This window comes from Erithacus rubecula (assembly GCF_903797595.1).
Source record: "Erithacus rubecula genome assembly, chromosome: 12".
In the NCBI taxonomy this organism is placed as follows: domain Eukaryota; kingdom Metazoa; phylum Chordata; class Aves; order Passeriformes; family Muscicapidae; genus Erithacus; species Erithacus rubecula.
The window spans coordinates 4,490,134-4,517,486 of record NC_136664.1 but is presented as its reverse complement, the minus strand read 5'-3'; the positions used below and the strand labels follow the sequence as shown (position 1 = coordinate 4,517,486).

Genomic DNA, 27,353 nt, shown 5'->3' with positions numbered 1-27,353 from the left:
GGCACCGAGTGCCAATTCCAGGCTTTTCCTTAAACATCTCCACGGACGGTGATTTCACCACCTCCCTGGGCAGCCCGTTCCGACGTCTGTTCACCCTTTTTGGGCAGAAATTTCTCCTATGTCTAAACGTAAACCTAAACCTGAACCTAAACCTGAACCTAAACCTCCACTGGCGCAGCTTTAGGGCTATTTCCTCTTGTCCTGTCTCTCGTTGCCTGCACAAGAGCCGGATCCCCGCAGCTCCACGGAGTTGCGGAGAGCGACAAGGCTCCCCCTGAGCCTCCTTTCCTCCAGGCCGAGCCCCCCCAGCTCCCTCCTGGTGCTCCAACCCCTTCCCCATCTCCGTTCCCTTCTCTGGACCTCCCCCAGTGACATTCCAAAGCCGTGAGGAGACAAAGCCGAGATTCCCGCGGGCCGCACCGCCCCGCCCGCGGTGCCCGAGGCGGCCGGGCCGGGCCGGGCCGGGCCGCCCCCGCGGGGCGGCGCGGGGAGATGATGCCGGGAGATGATGTCAGCGGCGGGCGGGCGCTCAGCCATGGTGTGAGGGCAGGGACTGAGCCGGCCCGGCCCGGCCCGGCTCGGCGGCGGCAGCAGCACCATGTCGGGCCCGAGCGCCGTGTCGGACCCGCAGCACCCGGCGCGGCTGCTGCGAGCGCTCAGCTCGTTCCGGGAGGAGACGCGCTTCTGCGACGCGCACCTGGTGCTGGAGGGCGAGGAGATCCCGGTGCAGAAGAACATCCTGGCGGCCGCCAGCCCCTACATCAGGTACGGCCGGGCCCGCAGCCCCCGGGCGGCCGCTCGGAGGGGCCGCGCTCCGGGAGCGGGGCCGGGGTTATGTAAGGAGCGGGATCCGCGGCGTGAGGGGACGGAGGAGCCGGGGGAGGCCGGAGGGGGACACTGCGGACCCCGGGTGCGCCTCGGCCCGGAGCTGGCCCGAGCGCTCACGGAGGGTGTGGAGGCTCCTCCAGAGACATTCAAACCCCAGCTGGACGCTGTGGTGTGTCCCCTGCTCCAGGTGACCCTGCCCTGGCAGAGGAGCTGGGCTGGGTGATCTCCAGAGGTCCCTTCAAACACCAGCTATTCTGTGGTTCTGTGGGACCAGCTGCTGGGCCACCTCCTTCCTTCCCTCCTTCCTTCCCTCCTTCCTTCCCTCCTTCCTTCCCTCCTTCCTTCTCTCCTTCTTTCCCTCCTTCCTTCCCTCGTTCCCTGCCTCTGCCGCTGCCCCTCCTCAGGACCCGTCGTGTTCTCGGCACACACCGCTGATTTTCCCGGCTCTGAGAGGCTGTGTCACCCACCACGGAAAAAATCCCCGCAACAACTCAGTTGCTGCCAGGCGCCTGGTGTGAACAAGTATCCCCTAAAGGATGAACTGGGAGGATAATGAGGGAGGTGTCCGGCCGAGGGGCGGCATCCCAGCGACACTGTGAGGGTCTGGGCTGTGTGTGTCCCTCGGCCGCACCGAGTCAGCGCTTCAGCATCTTTTTTTCCCTCCTTAATGTCTTTTAACAAGACAGGGCTCCAGCTGGTGGTCATGGGTTCTGAAGTACATCGGCTTCTAAATTAAAAAATAAAAATACCGGTTTGTCTCCCCATCGCTTGTGCCCCCACAGCATCTAAGAACATCACTCGGAAATTGCCAGAGGAACCAAGCCTGGCGGTGCCAGGATCGCTGGCAGCTCCTGGCAGGGCTGTCAGCAGCATGTGCAGTCAGAGCTGTGCCACTTGACAGCGAGTGCTGGGGAGGACGAGCTGCATTAGCACAGTCATGGTTTCCAAGGTGCTGGCAAACAGCTGCTCCTGGGCTGTGTGTGCAGGGAAACCCAGGTCATGGAGAGTCCTGCTGACACCAGTTTGAACCCATCACACTCAGTGCTGACAAGTCCAGTGACATCAGGTGAAAAGAATATACCCTCCCCAAGATGTTATGGTACATATCTGCATGCCAGAGTGCATAAACAAAACGTACAAGTGGTTAATTTCAAAGGGTTTTTAAGTCCACTCATTTGCAGGTTAGAAAGGCATTTGTTTTGTCTTCATGTGTAAAGTAGGAGCAGAACTTCAATACCATGTAAACACAGGATTGTCATAAACTGTAGCAGACTTTTTGTACTGTTTGAATATTTCTTCCAGCTCCTGCTTCCTGTGAAGTTGTCATAAAATTTGCATTTTTTTGCTAGGTGAGGATGGGGATTCTTTATGCTACAGTCCAAAAAAATGCAACCTTCTGCAATGTCATATCATCTGCTTTTAGGCAATATAGTATTTTGGGTGACCGTTGTAGTACATCTTCAACATTCTTGAATACAGAAATAAACTAAAAATAAGTAGAATATAAGTCTGGTAAATAACTTATAAATAGCAGTGATCATGCACAGACTTAAGTAAGGAGTTCTGCACTGATTAAACTAGTAGAGCTGAGATATGAAATAAAATGCACAAAGAAGAAAGATCATCAAGTATTTGCAAAAAGGATGTAGTGGAGCCTATGTACTACAAATAATTTTTCATCACTGCTTGTCTTGAGAAGCAGGTTTGGAAGACTGTGGTGAAAGAAACTAAAGATGTGAAATAGAAATGAGCAATTGATTCACACCCTTCAAAATGCCTGAATGCTTTTTAGGTCATTTGCCATCATATTTTATGTGACCATATGCCTGATGTTAAGTTTCAGAAGAGTTGCTCTAGGTGGTAAGAGGTCATGTCCTTGGAGAAACTGCTGTTCTACTGTTACAGCAGAATGAGTTTACAGAAAATATCAAAATTTTTACTGTGAAAAAGAAATGCTTAACTGAAAGATACTGTAGATTATCCTATGGAGAAGTGCCATTTCACAGAATTTTGTCTTTAAGTTTTGCATTCTATCAATCTCTGGAAAATGTACTGGGGGAACATGGGTTAATTGTGTGTGAGGAATAAGAGTTCCAGACACAGCTACATTAGGAACAAAACTTGTAGTCATTAGAGTTGTGGGTTTTTTAAACTCAGAATTGTTCAGGTTCAAATCTCATGAAGGAACTCATTAACTATGTGTGAAAGTAGGTTACATGCATTAATATATAAATATTATTAAGTATGGGGTTGGTTGTTGTTTTTTTTTAAGGTTACTCATGTCTTCTCCTCAGGCTTTCAAGATGTAAAGAACATATGTAAAGAAAATACGTGTACCTAGTTCTTGTATAGCACATTAGGAAACACATTTCTGTCTTTGCAGAGCCTAATTTTTACTTGCTGCCTGTCTCTTTTCTTTTTATCACTCCAGGATCTCTCTTAGTCCAGCAGGTCTTCATATTGGGTAGAATTGGTCAGGTAGGCTGCCAATGTTGGAGCATTGTGTTTCCAGCCAAGGGTAATGTTTCAGTGGCTCTTTTTGGAGATGAAATTGATCTCCACCTTGTACCTAGTCTGTGCAAGTCCTGTTTATTTTGAGTGTTGGTTTTCCAAAGAAAATCCATTTAGACATCTATATAAACAGTTACTGCAGGAGACACAAGAATTTCCTACCCTGTATTTTAAGAGTAGCTGGTTCCAAAGCTCTGGTACCACGAGCTGTTACAGTCTCCAAATGCCAATTGATTCAGATTGCTCTCATTTGAAAAAGTCCAATATAAAGCTCAAAAAAAAAAAAATCCATTAAGTAATTTCAGAAGTAAAACTTGGAATAAAAATAAGCGTTTACATGAAACTTTGAAGTGAAGCAGTGGAAGGATGAGTTGATGTGTTTTCACTGTCTGGCTGTGTCATTATGTGCTGTGGCTGTGGGCAAGTTGGTGGGCGAGTTCAGAAACTGTAGGGTTTGCATGAATGCCTAGTTTAGGGTGTGAGTAGGAAAATAAGTAGGCATGAACTTTGTGAGGGGGTGGTTGGGTGTGAGCAGAGTGTGCGTGCTGAAGGATTTGTGCAGCCACAGAGAGAGGAGTGTTACCTGTTTTTTAGTTTTGCATGGAAGCTGTTTGGCTGACTGGTTGTGAGTAGGACACTTGTAAATTATAGTGATGTGTTTTCCCACTAGTTATTTGGCAACTGGATTATCCATGCAGCTCAAAGATAGCAGCTTCAATGGGGAGAGGAAAAAAATATGAAGGGGCACAGAAACACATTGGGAATGTTATTGGTGTTGTGGTCCCACCTGCCTGTCTGATCCATGAGGCAGCTTCTGCAAGTACAGAAAAATAAAAAAAAGACCTGTTTCGTTTTCAAATTTTCAGTTGGTGGGACCAGTAAGAATTTTAATTTTTGTGGTAGTTTGACTCTCAACTGCTTAATGCCAAGCAGTTTGTGGCTCTCTCAGGGCAGTGAGGTCTGGGGTGATTGTGTGAATTCCTACAGAATTCCCTTATATGTTTATCAGTCCCCTCTGTGTGCCCCTGGAGCAAATGCTGCCATTTACAAAGCACAGAAGTCTCCCTGCATATCTCTAACATCTTGTGGTATGTTCCTGAGCCTGAGAAAAGGAGGGTTCCTCAGGAAGAAACTGCCACAGGACAAAGCGTGGTTTGGCTCAAGGTGATGCTGCTGTGCATCTCAGAGCAGTTACACCCGAGCCAGGTTAGCTCTTGGTTTTCTCTTCTGTAGTAAATCAACCAGAAACCTGCAGTTTTTTGGTAGCACTCTTTGTCCTGGCAATTGCCTTAGAGTAGATGCATTGCCTTGGTTTAATTTATTTAGTTTGAGAGCCTGGTGTAAATTACAGTGCTGTAAGAGGGCTTTTCCCTGAACAAACCACTGGTAAGCTTGGCCTGAGTTGTGGCATAGATCTGCCAGCCTTTTATAGGATAGACTTGGTCCAAGCATTCCTGGTATCCTCAGCAGTAGCAGCAGATGTTCCCATCTGAACAGATCTGTCACTGTCTGGCATGAGTCGTTCCTGGCCAGCTCAAACTTGCAACTCTTTATATTTTGCTCACTTACTGTCTGCTTGCCTGGATCACAGGGAACATGTGGGAACTACCTGAACAAAGAGGATATTTAAGCCCATATTCTTAGACAAATGCAATGTTGTTGCACAGGGATTGTGCTGCTGCATTACAAATTGAATTAAGACATTTTTGTTACCTCAGCAAGTTTTGTCTTTGATTTTCATGCATCTGCGTGAGCAGATTGCAGATGGCTGTATGTGTTCTATACTGTTCCCCAAGGCTTTTCAAACTCAGTAATGGACCAGTAATCATATTTAAATCTTTTTTTTTTCAGGTGAGCATAATATAACTAAACAAGAATGTAAATGTAAGGTTAAGTTCACATTATTTTTATGTACTTATAAATAGCTGTACTGATTGTAAATGGATTTTGGTGAGAAATAACCTGACAGCATTTGCATCTTCTCACTTGTCCTGTTCAACCTTCTGACATCCCTAGAACACTGCAGACCTTGTAAGGCCTGCACAGCCACGGCCAATGCTGAAATAGATTTCCATGGAGATGTGGGGTCATGCCCCCATCACTGATCTCCTGCCCCTTTCTCTGTGTGCTGGCACTTGGAGCATTTGCAGTTGTCACAGGGGAGCCTGCTGAGACTCCATCCCTGTGTGAGTGAGCCTGGGAGCATCAGTGAGTGCTGGTGTGGGAGGTGGGATGGGATGTCCCTCTGCACCCTGGAGGTGCGACTGGGCACTTCTTGTTACACCTGTTGGACAAAGAATATTGTAGAGCAAGGTCAAATAGGAGCCAACACATGCCAGGAGCTTCTGCTGCTTATTTCCTGGTACCCGTCTGGTTTTTACTGACATTTATACAGATCTTTTGTAGTATTTTAAAACTTCTCTTCAATTTAATATTGAAGTCAGGAACACAAATGGCAGCTGGAGCTGGGAGCTATTTGGTTGTCAGGACCTCGTTCTCCCAGGTTGTGCTTTAGACAAATCATGCTGTACTTGTGCCAGGGCTTGTTCCCTCTTCACTGGGTGTGCAGGGAATGTTGTGGTAACTGCACTGTCAAGGAGAGCTCTAAATCCATTGTTGTCTTCAAGGTTTTTTTTGAGAAGTTTGTTTCTGGCAGTCTCCTGGGAACTTTGGAGGTTGCCCTGGCAGTAGGAAGTCAGGAACAGATCAGGCCAGAATTTGCTTCCAGACTTTGTTTTTTAAATTGGGCATAGTTTTGTTTTGATTTTGATTTTTAAAGAAAATTGATTGAAATGCTACCTATCATGTTTTAGTGGTAGCTGAGTTGTAAGTCTGTGACTTTGAGAGGCACTAAATCAAAACAGTTGCCTTGGCCAGAAACTCTCTGCCTGGCACAACTCAGAAGTGCCTACATGCATATTATGTTTGGATAAGCAGTTGAGGGGCAACAATGATAAAGGTATGTTAAAAGTTTATGGCTTGAAAAGGGATTTAGAAGTCACTATACCAGGCTTGAATGGGGAGTTGTTAATTATATTCCTGCTCCAACAAGCCCCTAGAGATCGCCTGAAGGGAAGAAGCCATAAGGTTCTTACCCAGCCCAAAATAGTAAAAAAAATACAGTTGGGTTGCTGCTACACGCCAGGCAAAGGGAGAACTGGGAATCAGAGCATCTTGTTTACCCAGGAGAACTAGAGATGAATTTTCTTGTCCTTTCTTTGTACCTGGGGACACACAGCTCCTCGGCGTGCCTGACGTAAGAGGTGAGCTGGGATGGAAGGTGTGGCAGGATGGGGCTGCCTGGGATGTCTGGGTAATTTATACTCTGTAGGTTGCCTTTACACTTGTGTTAATTGCCTTGTTTGGCAAAACTCTTATTATTAAAAGAACCTTGTTTTTTTTCATTTTTTTCTTTTTGATTTAGAATGTATTTTGTGGCTGGAACAGGGCTGCTCTGAAGTTGCTGATGTGTCTGGAGCTGATGAGTCTGAAATGCTTGACTTGTGTTTTGGTTTTTTTGGTGGTGTTTTTTTAAATTCTTTGAACCTCTTTTGTTTGTGTTGGTCTCGTCTGCAGTTACTAAAGGAACTTTTTCCTGGTGTGGACAGACAAATATGAATGGTAATGAATGGTTTGAAAGGATTTGTTTCCTCACTCTGTTCAGACTCTTATTCTGAATATTGCACAGAAGTTTCTCTCTGTGCTGGTACTGAGTGCCAATGTAGTGCTACCCATACACAGGAGAGTCTCATCTCCTGTCTTTGCCTCTCATATTTTATCTTTGCCATGGCTTAATATGTCCAAAAAACCAAAATAAATCACTGCTTATGCACAGCTCTGGAAGTTCTTGCCCCTATCAAGGAAGTATGTCCTTAATACCATGTGGTTAGTGGCTGGTTTATGTCCTCAGGTATGTTGGTTTACATCCTCTGGGCAATGTGGGCTGCCTGGTGCAGCTCTTTATTTATGGACATGGGGAGTCTCTGCATTGGAGACTCCTGTGCTGATGAAATTCATGTTCCTGGTTCCTTTTTCCTCTTGGCTGTGGCATTGCTTTCTGTGAAATTCTTGTTTTCCAGCTCTGGCATATCCAGGATTCCAGTGTTTCCCTCTGCTGGATTCCAAACATATTCCAGCTGTTCCACAACACTATTCATGCAGTTAAAATTTTGTCCATTTGACTTCATACTTACTATCAATTATGAAAATCTTTCTCTGACTCTGTTGTTTATTCCTCCCGTGTGCTGTAAGGATAAGTGAGGTATAAAAACCTGGTTAATCCAAGCTTTCCCAGCAGATCTGTTGGTATTTGTTAAATAATAATACTAGTAAGTTGCAGGAATATTTGGGTTATTAGACACATGCTACACAGCAGTGTGTTTCTTGAATATATTTAACAGCAAATTTATCAGCATGGGTATGGCACTGTACTTGCTTCTTCTAAAAAAGCATTTTTACCAAGTTTAAAAGTAGAGTTCATTTGAAAGAAGACATATTTCAAGTATGACACTCTCCATTTCTTGGCTTAAAACTCTATTTAAAAAATATCTTTCCTTGTTTTTCTGAGGAAGTCCTGGTTCCAAACTGCTACCTGAAAAAGTGTGACACTGCTGGGAATCATCAGTTCAGTGAGTGGACTGGAGTGTCAAGTGGACCAGAAAAAAACCAAATCCAAACCACCTTTCTAAACCCAGGGCAGGTGTTTCTGTCACAGGAAGGTCCAGCAGAGATGAGCAGTGGCTGCTGAGCCAGGTCTGCCCCACCACATCACAGCTGAGCCTGAGCTGTGCTTCCTGCCACTCACAGGGTGCACAAACCACAGGTGCCCAGCAGCTCATCTGCCTTGCTTGTGTTTGACCTGTCTGCAAGCTCAGCTGGTGCAGCTGCTTGCTTGTTTTAGCTGGCTGAAGAAACCCAAAGTGAAATGAAACATCAGGTCCTTGGTGCTGCTGAGAACTCCCAGGGTCCATCCTTGGGCACAGTTTTTTAAGTGTGTGTTCTGTCTACTTAGGGCTAACTCACATGTTTAGGCAAGACACTCTGGTTGAGGGTAGATTTCCAATTTAGATTACAATCTAGCTCTGGATGAGCTCAGTGCAATCAGGGTAATTTCAGATTTTCATGGTAAACAAGCTCTTCATTGAGCAAAGCCCATGAGCCCTGTACATGTTCCCTGTGCTGCTGTTGAAGGAATTGCCCTATTCCCTTTGTTATGGAAAGGGGGGAAGCAACATTTTTGCCTGACTTAAACTTTTCAATAGTTGAAAAAATTAAGTTAGATGTCATAGTTTTTGTTAAAGCATCTTCTACAAGATTTTGTGCTGAGCTATGACATGGACTCCTTTGCCTTGAGATCTGAAGTTGGAGTTACAGATAATCTTAAGGAGAGAGACATAGAAGAGACATAGGAGAGGCATAGCCAAAATCCTCTGAGAGCTGGCACCCTTTGCAGGGTGTGGTGAGCACTGGCTTTTATGTGTGCTGCTAAAGGCCAGGGTGCGACCTCAAAGGAAACCTTCTGATTTGGTTGTAAAATATCTTTTTGGAGGATGGCAGTGGGTGGAGTGAACTGCTGCATCATGTTTTTATGTCTGACCTGTTTAATAATGTGATTATTAAGGGTTTTTTTGCACGTAGAAAGGCCAGCCTTTATGGGAGAAAACGTTGCAGGGACAAAGGCAGACAAATGAAAATCTTCACCATTAAAATGGTCAGTTCTAAGTAGGACTTAATTAGATTTACCTTGGAAAGCTTGTACTTGAAACACTCAAACCTCCATAAGGGAGCCCAGACCAGGAGACTAAATGGACCTTATGTTTGCATCACAAGCAGATTTTTTTGTTTTCTCCTTAGTGATGCAAAATCTCCAAGTACTCACTTGTCATTTTTGGGACTGAGTCATCCTTGAGCATGTTTTGGGTTTTGGTGCATGTCTTTGCTGGAACCATTTGTTGGAGGTCCAACTTCATTTTAAAATGCTGATGCTCTCTGGAAAAGGCCAAAACACTGATGCAGGTAAAGGATAAATCATCAAACCCCAATTTTATTGCCCTTTAGTTTCAAAGGACAGCTTTACTTCTTGGGTATTAAAGTTTGCCATGTGGCAATACTGGCAGAGCATGTGTAGACCAGCCCTTAATGGCTAATCTGGAGCAAAATCATTCATTTGGGAAGACAGCTCCTTTCCAAAAGACAAGTGTCTCCCTGGTGTCTCCTGCAGTCTGGTTCCTGACACCCTGCAGTGTAAGTAGGTCAGAGAACTGTGTTTGCACCACAGTGACGTGAGAGCAGGTAAAAGTTTTGTGTTGCAGACTGTCTGTCTCTTGTTCCCCAGATTTTTTGATGGCTGTTCACTGTAAATATCAACAACCTGCTTGTGGTGATTGTGGTCTGGAGCATTCTCATAGGCACAGTCTGTGCAGACAGGTGTTTTCTTTACTTGTTTAGGTTCCAGTATACCAGTACTCTAAGGATTAAAGTTTTCCAAGAGTTGTGCTCTTGTTCTTTGTATAACTTGTGTGACCATTGTAAAAACACATCATTTGTCTTCTCTTAATAGTTTATAGATAAGGCAGAGGTTTCAAAGATAAAAATATTCCCACAAAATTATGTCTGACTCAGGAAAGCAAGTGGTGTTGTTGGTGGCCAAGTTCTTAATCTAAATTTTCATTTTGTTTGGTTTTTTGTCTAGTTGAGTTTCTAAAAGGGATTATGCCCCTCCTGTAAAATTTCAACTGTAAAATGTAAGAAAACCAAGTTTTCAGACACATAGATTTTTTTTTCCCAATCTGCTTCTAATAAGTCTTAACTATCCCACAACAGTGCTTTCACAGGGATGGACTATAAGGTCAGAAGTATTGGTTATGTTTTGCTTTGCTCTTTTAAAATAACAGTAATTTGGAAGATCCATCTGAATTTTAACAAGAGTGGTGGGCAGTCTTAATTTACCTGTTGGTTTGCTTTTTGCTTGTGGGTTTGTTTTTTTTTATTATTTGAATCTGTTTATGTCATTGGATGTAAATTGTTCCTAGCAGTGTCAACATCAGTTCTTGAGCCCATCTTTTAATTTTGAGGATTCACCTTGCTTCTATTGCTTATGTATACAGAAGAGGTACTGGAATTTTCATCCTCATTCTGCCTCATGTAGGGCATTTCAGATGACTCATTAGGATTGTATTCCTTAAGTGATGTGGAACAGCAGATTCTAAATTTGTCACACAGACAACATCAAAACACAACATCAACCCATTTGTTCTTGTGCCACTGGCTCAAGGTGTTGTGTGTGCCAGCAGTTTTCCTGACGAGGCACAAGATGTTGGGGTGGATGTTGAGCATTTATAGAACAGTTTTCTGTTACTGTAAGCAATTGCAACTTACAATCATGATCTTAATTAATAAATGGGAATTATAGTTTTAAAACGTGTGTGGAGTCAAGTTGCTCAAAATTAAATTACTTGAGAAAACAGGAGGAAGACATTGTCTTGTTTCATTTCCTCCAGGTCTGTTTTGGCTGTGCTCTGCTCCCAAGTCATGGGGGTTTTGGTTGGCTGGGAGGATTATTTCCTTCTAGATCTTGATGTTCTGGTCTTCCATCTGAAATAAGGAAGACTGAGGCAGCCTTTTCTGCTGTGGTTTGACAGCTTGGAGTGCTTTTAAAGTAATTAAAATGCTGTCCTTGGTAGGAAGCTGTCACATACCTGTGTTAGAAGCAGCTGTGCTGCAGCTGGCACATTGGGTTGCTGGTTGCTACTTCCAGCTCTCAGCCACACAAATCAGAGGCTGAATAAATCACCCTGAGGAGGAGCATGGCAGAAGGGAGGCATCCTCCTTGTGGGATGCTGACAGATTGGAAAGCTTCTGCTTAAGCATAGCTGGTAACTTATTTTCTAAAATGAAGTTTGATAGAGGGCAAGGGTTAAGTATTTCTCCGTGTGCTGCCCATTGTCTTTCTGAACTGGGAACAAACATGTTTGGAAACTTTCTCATTCTGTCTCTGTGTGTTATGACAGGGATGCCCAGGCCTCAGTTTGCTGGATAGGTGTGGATGATGGTCACAGCTGGTGCTGGGTGATGCAAGAGGACATGTGGCTCCTTGCCCTCTGCTTGCACACCTCCTACTTTTCTCTCCTCCTTCAGCTTTCTTTCCATTTGGACTCTTGATCTTCTTTTTTTTTTCTTAAACTTTTCCAGCCCCAAACCAGGTTATAATATGTCCTTGCATCGTATTTTTCCTCCTCTCTTCCCAACAGCCAGTAGCTGTCCTGCAGTTTTGATGTGAGTGACAAGGAGTATCTCCAGCTGCCTTTGGGAATGGCTCTCTTGGCATAGCTCAGAAGTACTTGTACTGAAATAAATAACCTTGTATTTTATTAGCCAACAAATTAAAATAATGTGATAGATGGATCACTATTGCTTCCCACAGTGATAGAAACAAAACTTAATCTGAACTGGGAAGTATTTGCATAAGGTGAATGTTTGCCTAGATACAAATGTCTGTAATTTTGAAGTAATTTGATTTGTTCTCAAGGTTATTTTTCTGCTTTGGCTTCGTGGTTTTGCCTTGCATTATGGGCTAGGTAATTTCTTTTCAGCTTACAAACTGTTGATGCCAGAAAAAGTACACAGTAATTAGAACATCTACCCTGATAAGACCCAGAAACTCTGAACAACACTTCCTTGTTACCAGGAGGCGTCAGTGTAAAGTCCATGCAGTAAGGTGATTTAGCTTGGGTGTGTGCAGGTGATGCTAAGATGAAAGTTAGTGATAAATTGCACTAGTCCTTCCCCTAATCTCCCCATTAGTGCTGGCATCAACATGCTTATTATATGCCTTGGACCTGTTTTAAGCCCCACAAGGTGTTGGACACCCCAGGTTCTGTGTAGATACTGCTGTGTATTTGATCATAAGAGCTGCTTACAGGTACCTGACTCAGGTGAGATCCAGGGATCACCCCCCCGACTGTCCTTTCTGCTGAAGGAAACCAGACACTGTGACTTAATTTTATGTTAAATTAAAAGAAAACACAGTTTCATCCTAGGAATCAAGGAGTGCCTTTTGTTACAAACAAAAAATCCCAGAACTCAAGTGTAAATGGAGGTAGTTTGGATAGATTTAAAAATGTGTGTAAAGGAGCCTTTGCTCTGTTAGAAGTGAAGAAGCAGCTTGCCCTGTGTATTTATGCTCTGTGGCTTGTTTGGAGCTTGTGGACATGGAAAATGCACACTGCCCATGGGCAAGGATGGCTCAGGTTGAGGTACACATTGTATGTTCTGCTGGAAATGTACATTTGGGACAGGAGTTTTCAGCTGACAAGCTGTAAATCAGTGCCTGCTATTGCAGCATGCACTTTAATGGGAGTCACATAGTTTTCCTAATCTCCTTCCAAGTGTTAGGAAATAAACAATTTCCTAACCCACACCAGGTTGTTGTTGTTTGTGTTGTAACTCGTGCTGTGCAGACAGGGTGAAGCAGCTCCAGCCCTGGTGCAGTGGTACATGGGCACCTGAGCATCTCTGTCTCTGGGTGCTCTGCAGAGTAGAAAAGGAATGTCAAGACAGGACCACAAGTATGATGATGAACTAAAGGGCTAAAATTACTGCCCTTATTCACACTTAAAAATAGCTCCTTACAGACTAAGGTTTTATTTGGTGTGAGTTACAGGTTATTTTGTGAGAAACTTTAATTTATTCCAATATGAGTAAGCAAGGCAGAATCTGCCCTTAGCTAAGACCTATTTATGTATTTGCTTAGCATGAGTGTGGATAGCAGGAGGTTGGACACTTCCATCTTAGCAAAGCCACAGCTTTTCACATAAAGAAACTGATTCTATCTCAGGTTATATTCAAATTAATGTTAAAAAGTTTTAAAAGCTTTTATTTCGGTGTGCTGTGGTATAGATGTAGGTCACTATATATACACAGAGGTAGTGAAACAAACTTTCTTGTCTTTATATAATGTATTCTTCATTGACCAAAATGTGGAAGAGTAAGTTTAAAATTATCTTTTATTAGCTCTTGTGGCTGTTTGCACCAGACTGGTGAATGCTGCTCCCTTTTGAACATTTCAAGTTGTCTCTCCTGGAAGAAGTGTTTGCATGGACAGCTAGTGGAAAGCAGAGTGTCTGCTGTGCTATTATTACTTCTTCACCTTTTCCCCTAGCCCCCACCATTCTATTCACAGGCACATCACAGTGCTCCTGGTATGTTTAAAGAAATGGCTTGTAAGTGAAGTGTGCACTGATGTAAATGAATATTTAAAGCTCTGCTGAGCAGCACATGGGCTGTTCCCTGCAACTGTGAGTGCATGACTTGGTTACAGTCAGGCACAGCATTAGGCTGATAACATCATAAACTACACAAAATAGTAATGCAATCCAAATGTTTGTGCTGCCAGTGAATATTCTGATCACATCTGCTAACTCTAATTATTTCTTCCTTGGTAAAAAAAGTTTTGGTTTTGTTTTGCTTTGGGTTTTTTTCCATCTTTATCAAAGCAAATTCTTGTGTTTCATCTGTCAGCAGAGCTGGTGTTCTGTTGGAAGGCCTGAGTGAAGTTTTTGAATGCTTGTGATGAATGAGCTGGGATAAAAAATACTCTGCCTCTTTGATGGCCTGGGTAGTTTGCAAGGCTGACAGATTTGTTAGGTTTGGAAATGTGATAAGCAGTATCAGAGGCCCTACCTACGTGCTAATTCAAGGGACAGTTTTCCCATCACATTGAAAATTTTAACATCTCTGCTGTGGCTCAAGAGATCCATATTCTGTGATCTCATATTCTTCAGAAAATGAGAGCCAGCAATGCCCAGATTTCGAACTTTCCTGTTCTTCTTTTCTCTTTTCTTAGAACAAAATTGAATTACAATCCTCCAAAGGATGATGGCTCAACGTACAAGATTGAACTCGAAGGGATATCTGTTGATATCATGAAAGAGATACTAGACTATATCTTCAGTGGGCAGGTATGGTATTAAAAACCCCTAAACCTCACTTGGACTATTTGGCAAAATAACTTGAGTTTTAACACTGCTATCATGTTTAAAGCTTTGTGATAAAACTTCTGCAGAATGGGACTGGGCATATGAAGTGGAGGCAGTAGGCTTTGCAGGAGTTGTCTCTGCCCTTCTTGTGCAGCAGGGGAGGACATTAAAATTCAGAGTCAATGTCAAATGCTTGTATTAAAATTGGTGGCTACCTTCAGTACCTGCTTTAAAACATGCAGTGTTTATCAGCTGTGGCAGAGGACTGCTTTGGTAGCCACAGAGGTGGAGACCCCATCACTGAGCATTACACAACACCAGGCACCCTCCCTCCCTGCCCCTCGTGCCCACCTCTCTGGCCTCTTGTCAGATCTGCCTGCCAGCAGCCTTGGCAGGAATTAAAGTTGGGGTGTATTGTTTGGAATCAGACTGAGATTGCTGAATGACTTTAGCTTTTAGCAGAAAAAGAAAAGGCAGATTTGGCTTGAAATTCATTCCTGCATGTGTGTTTAAAAAACTTATTTATTTATTGCAGCAAAACTCATTTTAGGTTCCCAGATGAGATGAGCAATTTTATGGTTGGTTACTTCAGGAACTTATAAAATTTCTGCTCCATACCTTCTGTCAAGCAAATGCCTTTCCAGCCCTGTGTTAATTAATAAATGATTAGCATATCAGTTGCTCCTAATTTTTACACTGGCATTAATACTCCATTTTTCAGCCCCTGAGAATGAGTGTAATGAATGCAGGCATGTCATGGAACAAATGGGTGATAGTAGCTATAACTTCTAAATTAATTCTTGCAGATCAGGCTAAATGAAGAAACTATCCAAGATGTGGTACAGGCAGCTGATCTCCTGCTGCTTACAGACTTAAAAACTCTCTGCTGTGAGTTTTTAGAAGGTTGCATAGCTGCTGAGAACTGTATTGGTATTCGGGACTTTGCACTGCACTATTGTTTGCATCATGTTCACTACCTTGCCTCAGAGTATCTGGAAACTCACTTTCGAGATGTCAGCAGCACAGAGGAATTCTTGGAACTGACTCCTCAAAAACTGAAAGAAGTGCTGTCGATGGAAAAGCTCAATGTTGGAAATGAAAGATACGTCTTTGAAGCGGTGATTAGGTGGATTTCTCATGATTCAGAATCCAGAAAGGTCAGGACATCCAAATGTTTGAACTTTGAACATGGCGCAAATGGGGGGTGTTCGTTCTAATCAGTGGGAACTTGAAATAGATCTGTTTCTTTCAGGATTAATCTTACAGAATTTATTGAATTTTGCCTGAAATACAGACCATGGCATTGCAGTAAAAGGGTGAAAGCTGTGTTGATGATACATCATCTGCTGCCTTTATTATTTAATAGGCATTAAGATAAAAAGCACCATTTTGACATTTGATGATATAATCTTGTTTACATAGTGGGAAAACAAGTAGCACTTTTATAGAGAAACTTTGAGGGCCCGATGCATTTTCTTACTAACACTGTGATGTATAGTTTATTACTTGCCAGCATCACAAACTCTCAAGTATTTGCTGAACACAGAAGCACCTGCATGTCCGGGTGGCTCCGTGCAGGGGGTGATTTGGTGTCCCTCTGCCTCCCCAGGTCCACATGAAGGATGTCATGTCAGCAGTGTGGGTGTCGGGTCTGGACGCTGCCTACCTGCGCGAGCAGATGATGAGCGAGCCGCTGGTGCGCGAGATCGTCAAGGAGTGCAGCAACATCCCCCTGACGCCCCCGCAGCAGGGAGAGGCCATGCTGGCCTCCTTCAAGCCCCGGGGCTACTCCGAGTGCATCGTGACTGTTGGGGGCGAGGAGAGAGTGTAAGTGTGCAGTGGCATGGCAGCTGGTCACTCACAGCACTCTGAAAACACAGACTCTGAAAACACAGCGCACCTATTGCTTGTTAGTCTATCATTTGAGTTTGTTCTAGGTTGGTCAGACACACCTAAAATACCTCTGGGGGTGATTCAGCAATAAATAGTTATTGTTTTTCTGACATTCAACATGTAGTAAACTTAGAGTAGGGTTGTTTGTTCAGTAAGTGCTGGTTTTTTTGAAACTGAATAGACTTAAACCCAGAATCATTTCTGATTATCTGAAAAGCATCTATAACAAAACTTAGAAGTAATGAACATGTGTTCTAAACTCCTGTTTATAATAGATGTGGTTAAAAAAAGTCATTATTGGTGCATCTGAGATAGGATGAAAATTTTTGTTCTGCACAATAATCCCTTTCTTTTCTTGAGTACCCCCTGCAGCAGAAGGGAGGGTTCTGTCCTGTTTAAATACACTTAGCATTTGGATATTAGCTCTTTATAGAAGCGTAGTAAATCACTCAGACAACATTTTATATATCAGTTTGTGAATCACTTTACTCAGACATTACTAATGCTCTCTATCAGTTCTTCTTAGCTTGTTCAAAGTTCATAAAAGACGTTACAGGCAGATACAGTAGGAATGAAGTGAATCAGCATTTTATGTCTCCAAGTCTGTACAAACCCAATTTACATGTTTGGTTTGGGGGTCTTCTCCTTACCAGGGAAATGCCACGTGGTGAATATACAGGAACACAAGAACAAGCAAGCTTTGGACACGAGGTGTTACCAGTGAACTCGTAAAACTCTGTCTTTGTCTTTCTGTTTCTGTTTGTTCCCTCCCCACCCTGTGTTCAGATCACGGAAACCAACCTCAGTGATGCGGTGTATGTGTCCTCTTTATGATCCCAATAGACAGCTCTGGATTGAACTTGCTCCTATGAGTATCCCAAGGATCAATCATGGAGTATTGTCAGCAGGTAAAGGGGAACTTTGTCTTTGTAAAGTCAATGTTATGAAAACTTACCAGTGCCTCAAAACCTGAGATACAGTTTATAATATTATGTTTTCTTCAATACTGACTGCACTGGAGTTATTTCATGCTTCCCCTTTGACTGCCCAAAACCGTACTTGATTCTGTGAAAATCCCTGCCATGTGAGTGTCTAAAAATCACTATTCCTGCAACATTTTGTGGGAATCTGCTACATCTGTCTCTCCAGGAGTATTTCATGTTTTAAGTAAATTCTATTTGCTGCATCACTGAATATGTTGAAGGCTATCTGCAGGGCTAGACTTGAGTCAGATGTAACTATGTGCTTTCCCCTCTCCAGTCCAGAGTGTGACCTGTGGCTGGTCTGGATCTCTTGGTGAATTCCAGAGTACAAGTCACCAGTCGTATTTTGCTCAGTGTGCAGGTGTGAGTCCTCTTCTTGAGAGTCCTGTTCTTAAGATCATGTTACATTTTGTTTTACAGAAGGATTTTTATTTGTGCTTGGTGGTCAGGATGAAAACAAGGGAACGCTAAGCTCTGGAGAGAAATATGATCCAGACACCAATTCATGGAGTTCCTTACCACCAATGCATGAGGCAAGATCTCTATCTAACTGTTGGGATTTAAGTTTTTACTTTGGCAAAATGTTCCTTTTCTTCTGCAAAATTTTATTCTGAATCTCCAGTCGCTTGCATCTTACACATTCAAAATCATGCTCCAGACTGACTTCTGTTTATATCCTGTTGTTCTTGTGGTCTGATGCTGACTGCTGGATCTGGAAAAACTAAACAATTGGTGAAGAGCTTACTGTAAGATGAACTACAAAATTTCAGGAGTTTCATAATGAATCAGTCCTATAGTATACTTAATGTTCTGCGTGTACTGGCCTTCTAAAACAAGAGACTCTGAGATGGACAAAGGGATCGGACTGTGCAGAAAAGATGGACAGAGGACTGGCCAACATACAGAACTTGGCTTGCACAGACATATTTAGGTTTGGTTTGAGTTAATGCTTCCTTCTTCATAATTACATTCCATCAAAAAGTAACAGTTTGTTATTTGTAAACATATATCCTTAATACACCTGTGTTTTTACACTGGTAAACCAGCACAGGGAGTTTATTAAGAAGTTGTTTACTGCAGGATTTTCCTCTTTGCAATCTGGTTGACAAAGGCATGTCGATTTGGCTACAATTTTAGTTATGATGCATTAAGTTTCCTGATATGTTTGCTCTTAGACTGAAGGGTAGCTGGGTTCATACATAAAAAATAGAGGAGCTGCCTTTGCACAGAGAATGGGTCCAGGCTTTGCTGCTATAGAGACCTGAAAGCAGCATCTTCATTCTGAAGACCACCGCTATGAGAACTAAAATATGGCTAACTCTATTCTTAGATTTCTGTGTGGTCTCTTCGGCTTCTGCTGCTCTGCTTTTTTTTTTTTTTTTTCCCTCTTTTGGTACCCTTTGTTTTGTTTAGTTGATTAAATTAATAGTCTTATGTTGGTGTTTAGGACTTCACCATTAAAAAAACCCCAAAACAAAAGCCAGGCATAATACCAATAGCACTTTGGAGACAGATAATCTGAAAAATAAGATTGTATTCATTTTTTCACAATGGCAGTTACATTTTTCAATGTTGACTTTATTGATGTTCCTTAGGCACGACATAATTTTGGTGTGGTGGAGATTGATGGGATTCTCTATATTCTGGGAGGTGAGGATGGTGAAAGAGAGCTGATCTCTATGGAGAGCTATGATATTTATAGCCGGACCTGGACCAAGCAGCCAGACTTGACCATGGTTAGAAAGGTAAAAATACATCCTGTATTATTGTGTTGCTTCTTCTTAAATAGTCAATGCAGATATGTGTATGTATATATATAAAAAATATGTATTTTAATATTTTGCTTCAAGTAGAAGCTGTAGCAGATATCTCAAAAAGAAGTGAGAGTGAGCAGTTTCTTCTCTCTTTATAAACCAAAACAAAACTGTGGCTGAGCATTTTTATGCCTTGCCTTGGTACAGGTAACATGGTACAGGCAACCTAAGTACCTCTGTGTGAGTGTGTAGACAGCTTTGAGCTCTCAATACTGTGCATTTGTGTCATTTTAGATATCTTTTTCTTTTTTTCCATAAGATTGGCTGCTATGCAGCTATGAAGAAGAAAATCTATGCAATGGGTGGAGGCTCCTATGGAAAACTCTTTGAATCTGTGGAGTGTTACGACCCCAGGACTCAGCAGTGGACAGCAATTTGTCCTCTCAAAGAGAGGAGGTGAGGGAAAGTGGGATGGGGGGGCTGGATTGTTTTTTTAACCCTCTGATGGGAGGAAAGTGTCTTTCTTCTGATGAGTCTATGAAGATGATCTATGAATCTTAACTGGTGTTTCTGAGTCATGGTGGCCTGCAGTTAACATGTGGCTGAGTAAAGACAAGCATCCAAGTAATAAATACAAATTTTGTAGAAACATAGCCCTGATGTTACAAGCAATAGTTCCCTGATGCAAAATGAAAACTAGAAATTATAGTTCAATTGGAACTTCAGAATTTTTAGAGAGAAGTATTTCTCCTGGTTTTTTTCTTTTGTGACCTGAATTAGGTGCTTACAATTAATATCCATGACTCATCTTGTTGGATATTTAAGGCATCTGTGTGTATAAATAAATAAAAGAGTAAAAGATGAAGAAAGTTCAGAAGGGTATGCAAAAGGGTCATAATGCATTGCATTAATATTTTTTCCTCATTTGGATTTTCAGATTTGGGGCAGTGGCCTGTGGAGTTGCCTCTGAGCTTTATGTATTTGGTGGGGTCAGGAGTCGTGACGACAGCCAAGCCAGTGAGATGGTGACATGCAAATCAGAATTTTACCATGATGAGTTTAAAAGGTAACTGGCTGCAGCTCTAAACATAGAAAATAACTTGCCATCCAGTCATCTACCTGTTCTCTCCCTTGTTCCTGCACTCCAAAGCACACGAGGTCTGTTGCTCACTGCACTTTTTGTGACCCAGTATGGCTGTTACTGAAGGCCCATCCACTCCACTTTTCCCTCCAACATGCCAGGCCTAACTCCCTGGAGCCACTGTGTGTCTTGAGTGCCCCTGGGCAGGAGAAGCCTTGGTCACTCAGGGAGTTTGTGGTTCTTGCCATGCACTCTGCAGTTTCCCCAAGTGCAGGGTACTGCTGCCCCAGCCCTGCCCACAGCTCCCTGTTGAGTGCTCATTACAGGTCTTTTCCAACCTACATGATTGCATGGTTCTGTGGAGGAATGTATGTATGTACAGGGATATTTCTTCATGATTCAATCCTATCTCCAAAGATTTGCAGCTGAGGGAATTCCTAGACTAGAGATAAGAAATTTCATGCATTTCCGTTCCAAGCATTTATAACTGATGGCACCCAATGTAGCTTTTGCCATAGGAAAGACACTATGGATGTTATACATCCCACAGCCACCTCACCACACTGCATGGCTCATCTCCTTCTGTTTGTTTTGAATTTGCTTCTGATTACTTAATTTGTTATTACTTTGTTATCCTGTTCTGTTACTTGCTTCTGATTGCTTCATTTGGTAGTGGAATCCACCTTACTCTACATGGTAACCATTCAAAAAGTTACCTTAATTTGAATTTTGTTTAGTCACCTTACTCTCCAGTCATAAGCTTGGTTCCTCCAGTGACTTTTTTCTTGCATATAACTGTAAATTGGATTATTCTTCTTTCATAAATTAAATTTTAAAAAGGCTTTGTGGTCAGATGTTTCAAGGCTTGTTGACAAGTGAAGGAGGTTAGCATGCCTTTATTAGAAGATCAAGACTGATTTATGACAGTGACCTGTATAAAAGAACACAAAAATAGAACAGTAGATGTAAATTCATTATATAATTTTCTTGCAAGATATGGTTGTAAAGAGACTTTAATTTCTGTATGAAGAGGTCTCCTCTGTTGTTCAAAGTGATGTCTAAACTAGCTATAATCAAATGAAGCTGAAGAAAAACATCCTTTAAATTGGTTAAAGGAAGCAGACAGATCAGAGTGCTATTGCTGCTGATGCTCCCTTAGTGTTTGCTAGGGAACACTTCTGGAGGCTGGGGAAATGGTAGAACTTTATCAATGTTTTGCAAGAGGTTTTTGAAAAGGAAAGAACTGTGGAAAGAAGGGCTCCCCTCTTTCCTACTTGCTATTTTCAGCTGATGTACTTGAAATATTTCCAGCCTGATTCTGTTCTTCAGAAGTTACAGTTCATGACTCCTCAGCAGTGGCTGCAAACCTGTTTCACTGGTTGGTGCAGGTTGAGTTTCCATGAAGGGGAGTTTGGGGAGCTGGGAGGGCCCAGCCTGGGTGCTGCAGGTGAGTTCCTGGTGCCACCTGCTGACTGCAGCAGCCACAACCTGGAATGGATCCCACAGTGGGATGGATCTTGGGCTTTGCTTGGTAATATCCCCAAGGCCTTGCACGATTCCAGTGGAATCCTGAATAACTGAATAATCCAGGGATAGCTGGGTGTGTGGTTGAGGGCTGTGCTGGCATGGGGCAGGGGAGGCAGCAGAGGTAACTGATGATGGAGGAGGCACATGGGGAGTGCAGCTGAGATACCAGACTTTGCCTTTCTGCTCTGTCACTACCCAGTCTGAGTTTAGAAATTTAGCTCAGGATGAGTCTGCAGGCAGGGCACAGGTTGTGGGTGTTCCTGAGGAGACTGGGGACCAGGGAAGGCTGGGATGGTGACTGCTGCTGCCTGGGGATGGTGCTCCCTGGGTCTGGAAGCCCCAGCTCAGCCCAGGGGTGCTGTAGCCAGAAGAGGGTGCAGTGTCTCTGTGTTATGTTCCAGCCCTCAGCTCCATGCTCTGTCAGTTATCCCGAGTTTCAGTACCCTCAGAGATCTGTGTAGCAGGTCACTTCTAGCACTCTCAAACCAAAATTCACAGTGACTTTTTTAATAGCTACATGCCAATACTGCATAGTTTGTAATGAGCTCTGGGCTTTCCCAGCTGTTTTTAAGTAAGTGCAGTTCATTTTCTCAGTGGATGGAGAATACTGTCTGGACTGTGAGTTCAGTCAGGGATGGGGTTGGTTAGGGGTACGTGCAGCAGTGCACACCTGTGTCATCTGTACAAATTTCCATGTGTGCCTCAGGCCTCATTGCCAGAGCACAGGGTCGAGCATCATCCCAGAGCCTGAGTGTCTGAGTTACAGGTTTTACTCCAGTGTGAATGTCTGAGGATGTACTCACATTGGTATATAAACATATTAATTCATGTAAGCTGCCATAATTCTGGCTTGAATTGGATTAAAGGACTGGGCTTGTTTAATATTGTTTACTTTGACAGTAACTTACTCCAAAATAACTCACAAGTGCAGAGTCTTTTAAAATTGTTATTCTTAACCATGACGCAGACTTCTCAAAAACTGGGGATATGCTGAGGTCTTCACACTAGCAAAAAAATAAACATTCAGACTCCTGTTAAGCTGTGCTGTATAAACAAGTTATAAAATAAATGAAGTGAGACAGAATAGTAGCATCCACATGAAATGTGAACAGGGTAATGTAGGAAATAATTCTCATACTTGAAGTGCTGCTGTAACTGAGATTTTTCAATTAATAAATGTTTTGTCAGCCTGTCTTTAGAGTCATGTGCATGAGTGGATTTAAGTGAACCCAAAGATAGAAAAATCTGTATGTCAGACTGCAGGGTTTTTGCAGGATGTAGATTTTTTTTCAAAGGCTGTAGATTGAGCTTTGTGTGCATTGTATACTGTTTTTTTTTAAATATTGATCAAACTAAAAACAGATTTAATGAATGTGAAAATGGAAGATGGAAATGTGAAGGTATCCTTCACTCAGTGATTCACTGTTGGTCTACTCCATAAAAGCAGGAAGTCTTAAATACATACTCAAGACCTTGATGGGTCAGACTTTCTTTATATCAGGATTCATAATTTAGAGTACACCTTTTGTACCATGTAGGTGAGTAGAGAATTGGATGATGTCTGCACACACTCAGGTTTTTTCTTTTCAATATGGGTGGTTGGAAATATTTAATAAAACCCAAACTGACTTTAGGATTCTTTGCACTATCTGTTGGTGTATGGTCACTGCTTTCCTTGGTGGTTTGTAAGTGGGGTAGGATTTCTTCCCTCTTTTCATGATTCAAAAAAAGAATTACAAAAATTTGCAGGTATTAAAGGGGATAAAAGTGATAGATATTTTTCAGAAGCAGCACTTTGGTAAAATATCCTTTACAATGCTATTCTTGCTACTGGAACATGATGAAAATAAGAGCTTTCAGCAGTATATAACCAGTGAACTAAATAGTCTTGTAACATAGTATATGTAATTAACAACATTCTTCCAGTGCAGGAATTTCATTAAAAGCAAGTGCTTATGCAAATGTATGAGAACACTCACTGACTGATAGCATGTCAGATGACAGGAATATGGATTTTCATTCATTTCCAGGCTTCTCAGCTGGAGTGATCTTGAGGTGACGTGTCTGGAATATGATGGTTCTGTATCACATCTTTATTTATTTCCCTGTTGGAAATAAAGCAGTTACCCCCATCCCACTCACTGATTACAGCAGTGTGGATGGATCATTTTGTTTGTCTCACTTTAAGACTGAGAAAAATCAGGATTCCTTTGCTTCTTTTTTTAAACTGGGTGAAAGCCTGTTCCAGTTTCAGAGCCATCACTTCTGCCCGTGGTTGCAGCAGGACTTGCCTTCCCCCTGCTCCTCTTGGACTCGGTTTGAGTGGAGCCATCCCAGGGAAGTACGCAAGAGTTCTGTTCCAAGGACTGTTTTCAGATTCCTGAAGATTGTGAATTTTTGGTCATGGTGTTTTTTCCATACTGTTCAAACAGCAGGCACAACCCACATTAAGCTGGAGCTTAGTCAAATTCTGATGAAATGTGACCCCGTGCCCTTCCTGTCTTTGTTCCTTCCTAGTTTTAACTGCTAAAGCTGCTGTGAGTGTTCCTGAAAAGTGATGCCTGTTTTTTAAAGTATATACGTTGAGAAAATCTGAGGATGAATTTTCACAAGCAGCTAAAGATGCTTTAATATTGTTTTTTGGTGATGCACAGTAGGGAAATGCTTGGGTTTCACCCTGTGGGTTTAAGATTTTTTTTATTTAAACTCCAGAACCTGGAGTATCTAGTGCAGATGAACTCCTGATTTGAGTTTTTCCCTTTCTTAACCTGGTCTTATAGTTAGAATTTAAAAAAAAAAATTAAAAAATCAGTCTTTGTTCTGCATTTCTCTGCCACTTACTCAGTTTTCAGAATTCTAGGTCACTTGCTGCTAAAAGGCAGTGAAAATACTGTGCCCTCCTCCTACAGTAAGGGAAGGAAGCTAATGAAATATGGTGCAAGTTGTTTTGATCTGTGAGAATTTCTGAAGCAGAACTTCTCCTTTTCTCTCCTTAGTTCATCTGTCTTCTTCTGTGAAAGCTACAAACCCTTTCCTTGCTTTGCACAGAGTGTTAATCCTTCAGTGTACAGCAGAGACAAAATAATGGGCAGCTAATCCTTTCATTTGCCCTTTAAAAATTGATTTCTGTCTCCAAGATAATTGATATGGAGCAGCATCTTGTTCAGTGCCAGAAGAGTGGTTTACTTCTGAATCAGGAGTTCAGATGATGCAGAATTTTCAAAGATTTTCCCAGTATCTGGGAAGGCATTTTCTAACTTTTTCCTTTAAATTAATTTGGTGTGGCCATGAAAATATATAGGATGATTTTCAAAGGTTTCTCAGACCTTCATGCTACCTGTAAATTATTTAATAAGAAGTGTAGGAGCAGTCCCCTAAAATGGCCGTGATTTGTACATCTCAGGCTCTGTACATGGTAACTGTGACAGCATCTGCAAAGGTGCAGCAGCATTTTGTAGGAATTTGTTACAGAGAGGATGCTGATAATTCTTGGACCTCTTTATAACCAGCATCCCACATGGATAAGGAGAAAATCCTTAGCTGCTTTCCAGAGGCTTCAACATGGAAAACTGCTTTTCACTTGGTGGAAAGATCAGGCTGATGTAGTGTTGAAATGAGCCTGTGCTTAGAGTGAACACAGGGGAATTTAAGATTACTGTAGGAGCTGGAAAGGGATTGAAAAGAGCTTGATATGTGATTGGGAAGGTCTGTGGCAATCCAAGATAAAGGATATTTCCAAATTCCACTACCACTTTGATTTCCAGTCTTCTATCCCTTGTTTGAAGAAAAGCATTGCCAAGGGCTGCATTCCTCATAGCAGGCAAGGATTTGTTTTCCCTGATAAAGAACTATTAAAGTATTAAAAAAGTAGAAGAATTATATGGGGGACACACTGCTTAATAACAAGGATCTGCTATAGCAATTTGTTATTTCCCCTACTATGGATCATTAATACTTGTATGTGTTTATTTTAAAGACAATTTAAAGACTAATTTAAAGACAAAATTGCCTAAAATTTTCTCTGTAGGGAAGACTGAGTGGCATAGCTGTTGTTGGCTCTCTAACATGCCTGTTCTCTTCCAAAAGGTCACACTGGGTGGCTGCAAGAATTTATTATAGGTAGATTACACAGATGAATGGAGCAATTCTGAAATTAAGCAACTTCAGGATTCAGCAGTACTAGCTGCTTTTCCTGGCTGGAAGAAAGCAGGGCTGTCCCAAACTATACAATATTCTCTTTAATAACAAATTAATATGTACACTCTGATTTTGAATCAAAGATTACAGCTGCAAAAAGACTGGATTCTTTTGGTTTTTTTTATGTGCTCACCAAAAATCTTTTTAATTGTTATTTTTACAGGTGGATTTATCTTAATGACCAGAACCTATGTATCCCAACTAGCTCTTCTTTTGTGTATGGAGCTGTGCCCATCGGAGCCAGCATATACGTGATTGGAGATCTCGATACAGGTCAGGACCGGGCCTAAAAAGCTCTTTATGCTTTTGTAGCCATGTGCACGTGAATGAGTGTGTAGCAGGGCTTTCTCCAAAATACAAGCTAACAAAATTCCAAATTTGGTGGGTGTAAATAGGTCAAAAATGTGGTAGTTCCCTTTTGACGATAATTTCAGCTCCCCATCCAGGCACTGTTTGTGTTGCTGTGCATGCTCTTGTTCATGTATTTACCTTACTAGAAGTTAAACATGGTGTCAGCTGCAGCAAGTTTTAAGCTGTACTGGCTTGAATGCAAAACCAGTGAGAGACTCTAAGTCAGAAATACAATTTAATAGGAAAAAAAAAAAAAGAGAAAAATAAAATACATGCAATAGTACAAAAGAAAAACCACTAACAGAGTCAGAATACAACCTGACGCTCCGCTAGTTAGTGTTGTGGTAGCAGTCAGATGAAGTGGTCTTGTTGAAGTAGTGATCCTGTGGAAAGGTCTGGTAGCTCTTGTCCTCTGGAAACCAGTGGGTAAGGGCTGCTTTGGTGTTCCAAATCTCAGGTAGGAAATGTTTGGCTCCTCCCTCTGGGTGGAGCATCTCACAATGGGATCATGTAATCTTTTCAGTCATGCAGTGGGACTCAATGGCCCATTAACAGGAGATATCTCCCTGGAGGAAGGGTGGGTCATGGGAAAGATAAAGAACACTGCCCCACCCGGTTTAGCAGATGGCCCATTAGCAGAGGATATATCCCTCAGAGATAAGGGCACACCTTTACATTGTAACCTAGGACATAAGCATTTCCCCTCTTTTCTCATCCGTTCAGGTACAAACTATGACTACGTCAGGGAGTTCAAGAGAAGCACGGGCACCTGGCAGCGCACGAAGCCGCTGTTCCCGTCGGACCTGCGGCGCACGGGCTGCGCGGCGCTGCGCATCGCCAACTGCAAACTCTTCCGGCTGCAGCTGCAGCAGGGGCTGTTCCGCATCCGCGTTCCCTCCCCGTGACCCCGCGCCGCCAGGGCGGGAGACCGGAAGAGTTCTGCGCAGTGCACCATAATCTAGCTCTATTTAAAGGAAAAGCTGAGAAATTACAGCTGAAAACTTACACTGTATGCTGTGCTTTGGTATGGTAACTGTTTTTGTTTTAAATGCTTACAAAGCTTGAGTCTCAGTACTTGTTTCGGGAACAAATAACTTAAGTACACATTAAAAAGAAGAGAAGGGGGAAAATAAAAGGGGAGATCGAGGAAACACCTTCAGTCGTAACCATTTGGAGTTTAAGCTGTGTTGTTGAAGGAGGATTTTTGTGTCTGAAACTGGTGGGAATCAGTTTCCTTTGGCAAAGCTTATTG

At 42.4% G+C, this 27,353-nt stretch overlaps 1 protein-coding gene across 1 annotated transcript; it reads left to right on the top strand.

Moving 5' to 3' along the window:
* Positions 1 to 476: 476 nt before the first annotated feature.
* GAN (gigaxonin) lies at positions 477 to 27,353 on the top strand. Its single transcript, XM_079315856.1, has 11 exons — positions 477 to 765; positions 14,183 to 14,297; positions 15,122 to 15,472; positions 15,925 to 16,142; positions 16,995 to 17,116; positions 17,612 to 17,724; positions 18,787 to 18,936; positions 19,265 to 19,401; positions 19,883 to 20,011; positions 25,914 to 26,023; positions 26,825 to 27,353. The coding sequence occupies exons 1-11, from the start codon at positions 599 to 601 to the stop codon at positions 27,004 to 27,006; spliced, it is 1,794 nt and encodes a 597-aa protein (XP_079171982.1). The 5' UTR covers positions 477 to 598; the 3' UTR covers positions 27,007 to 27,353.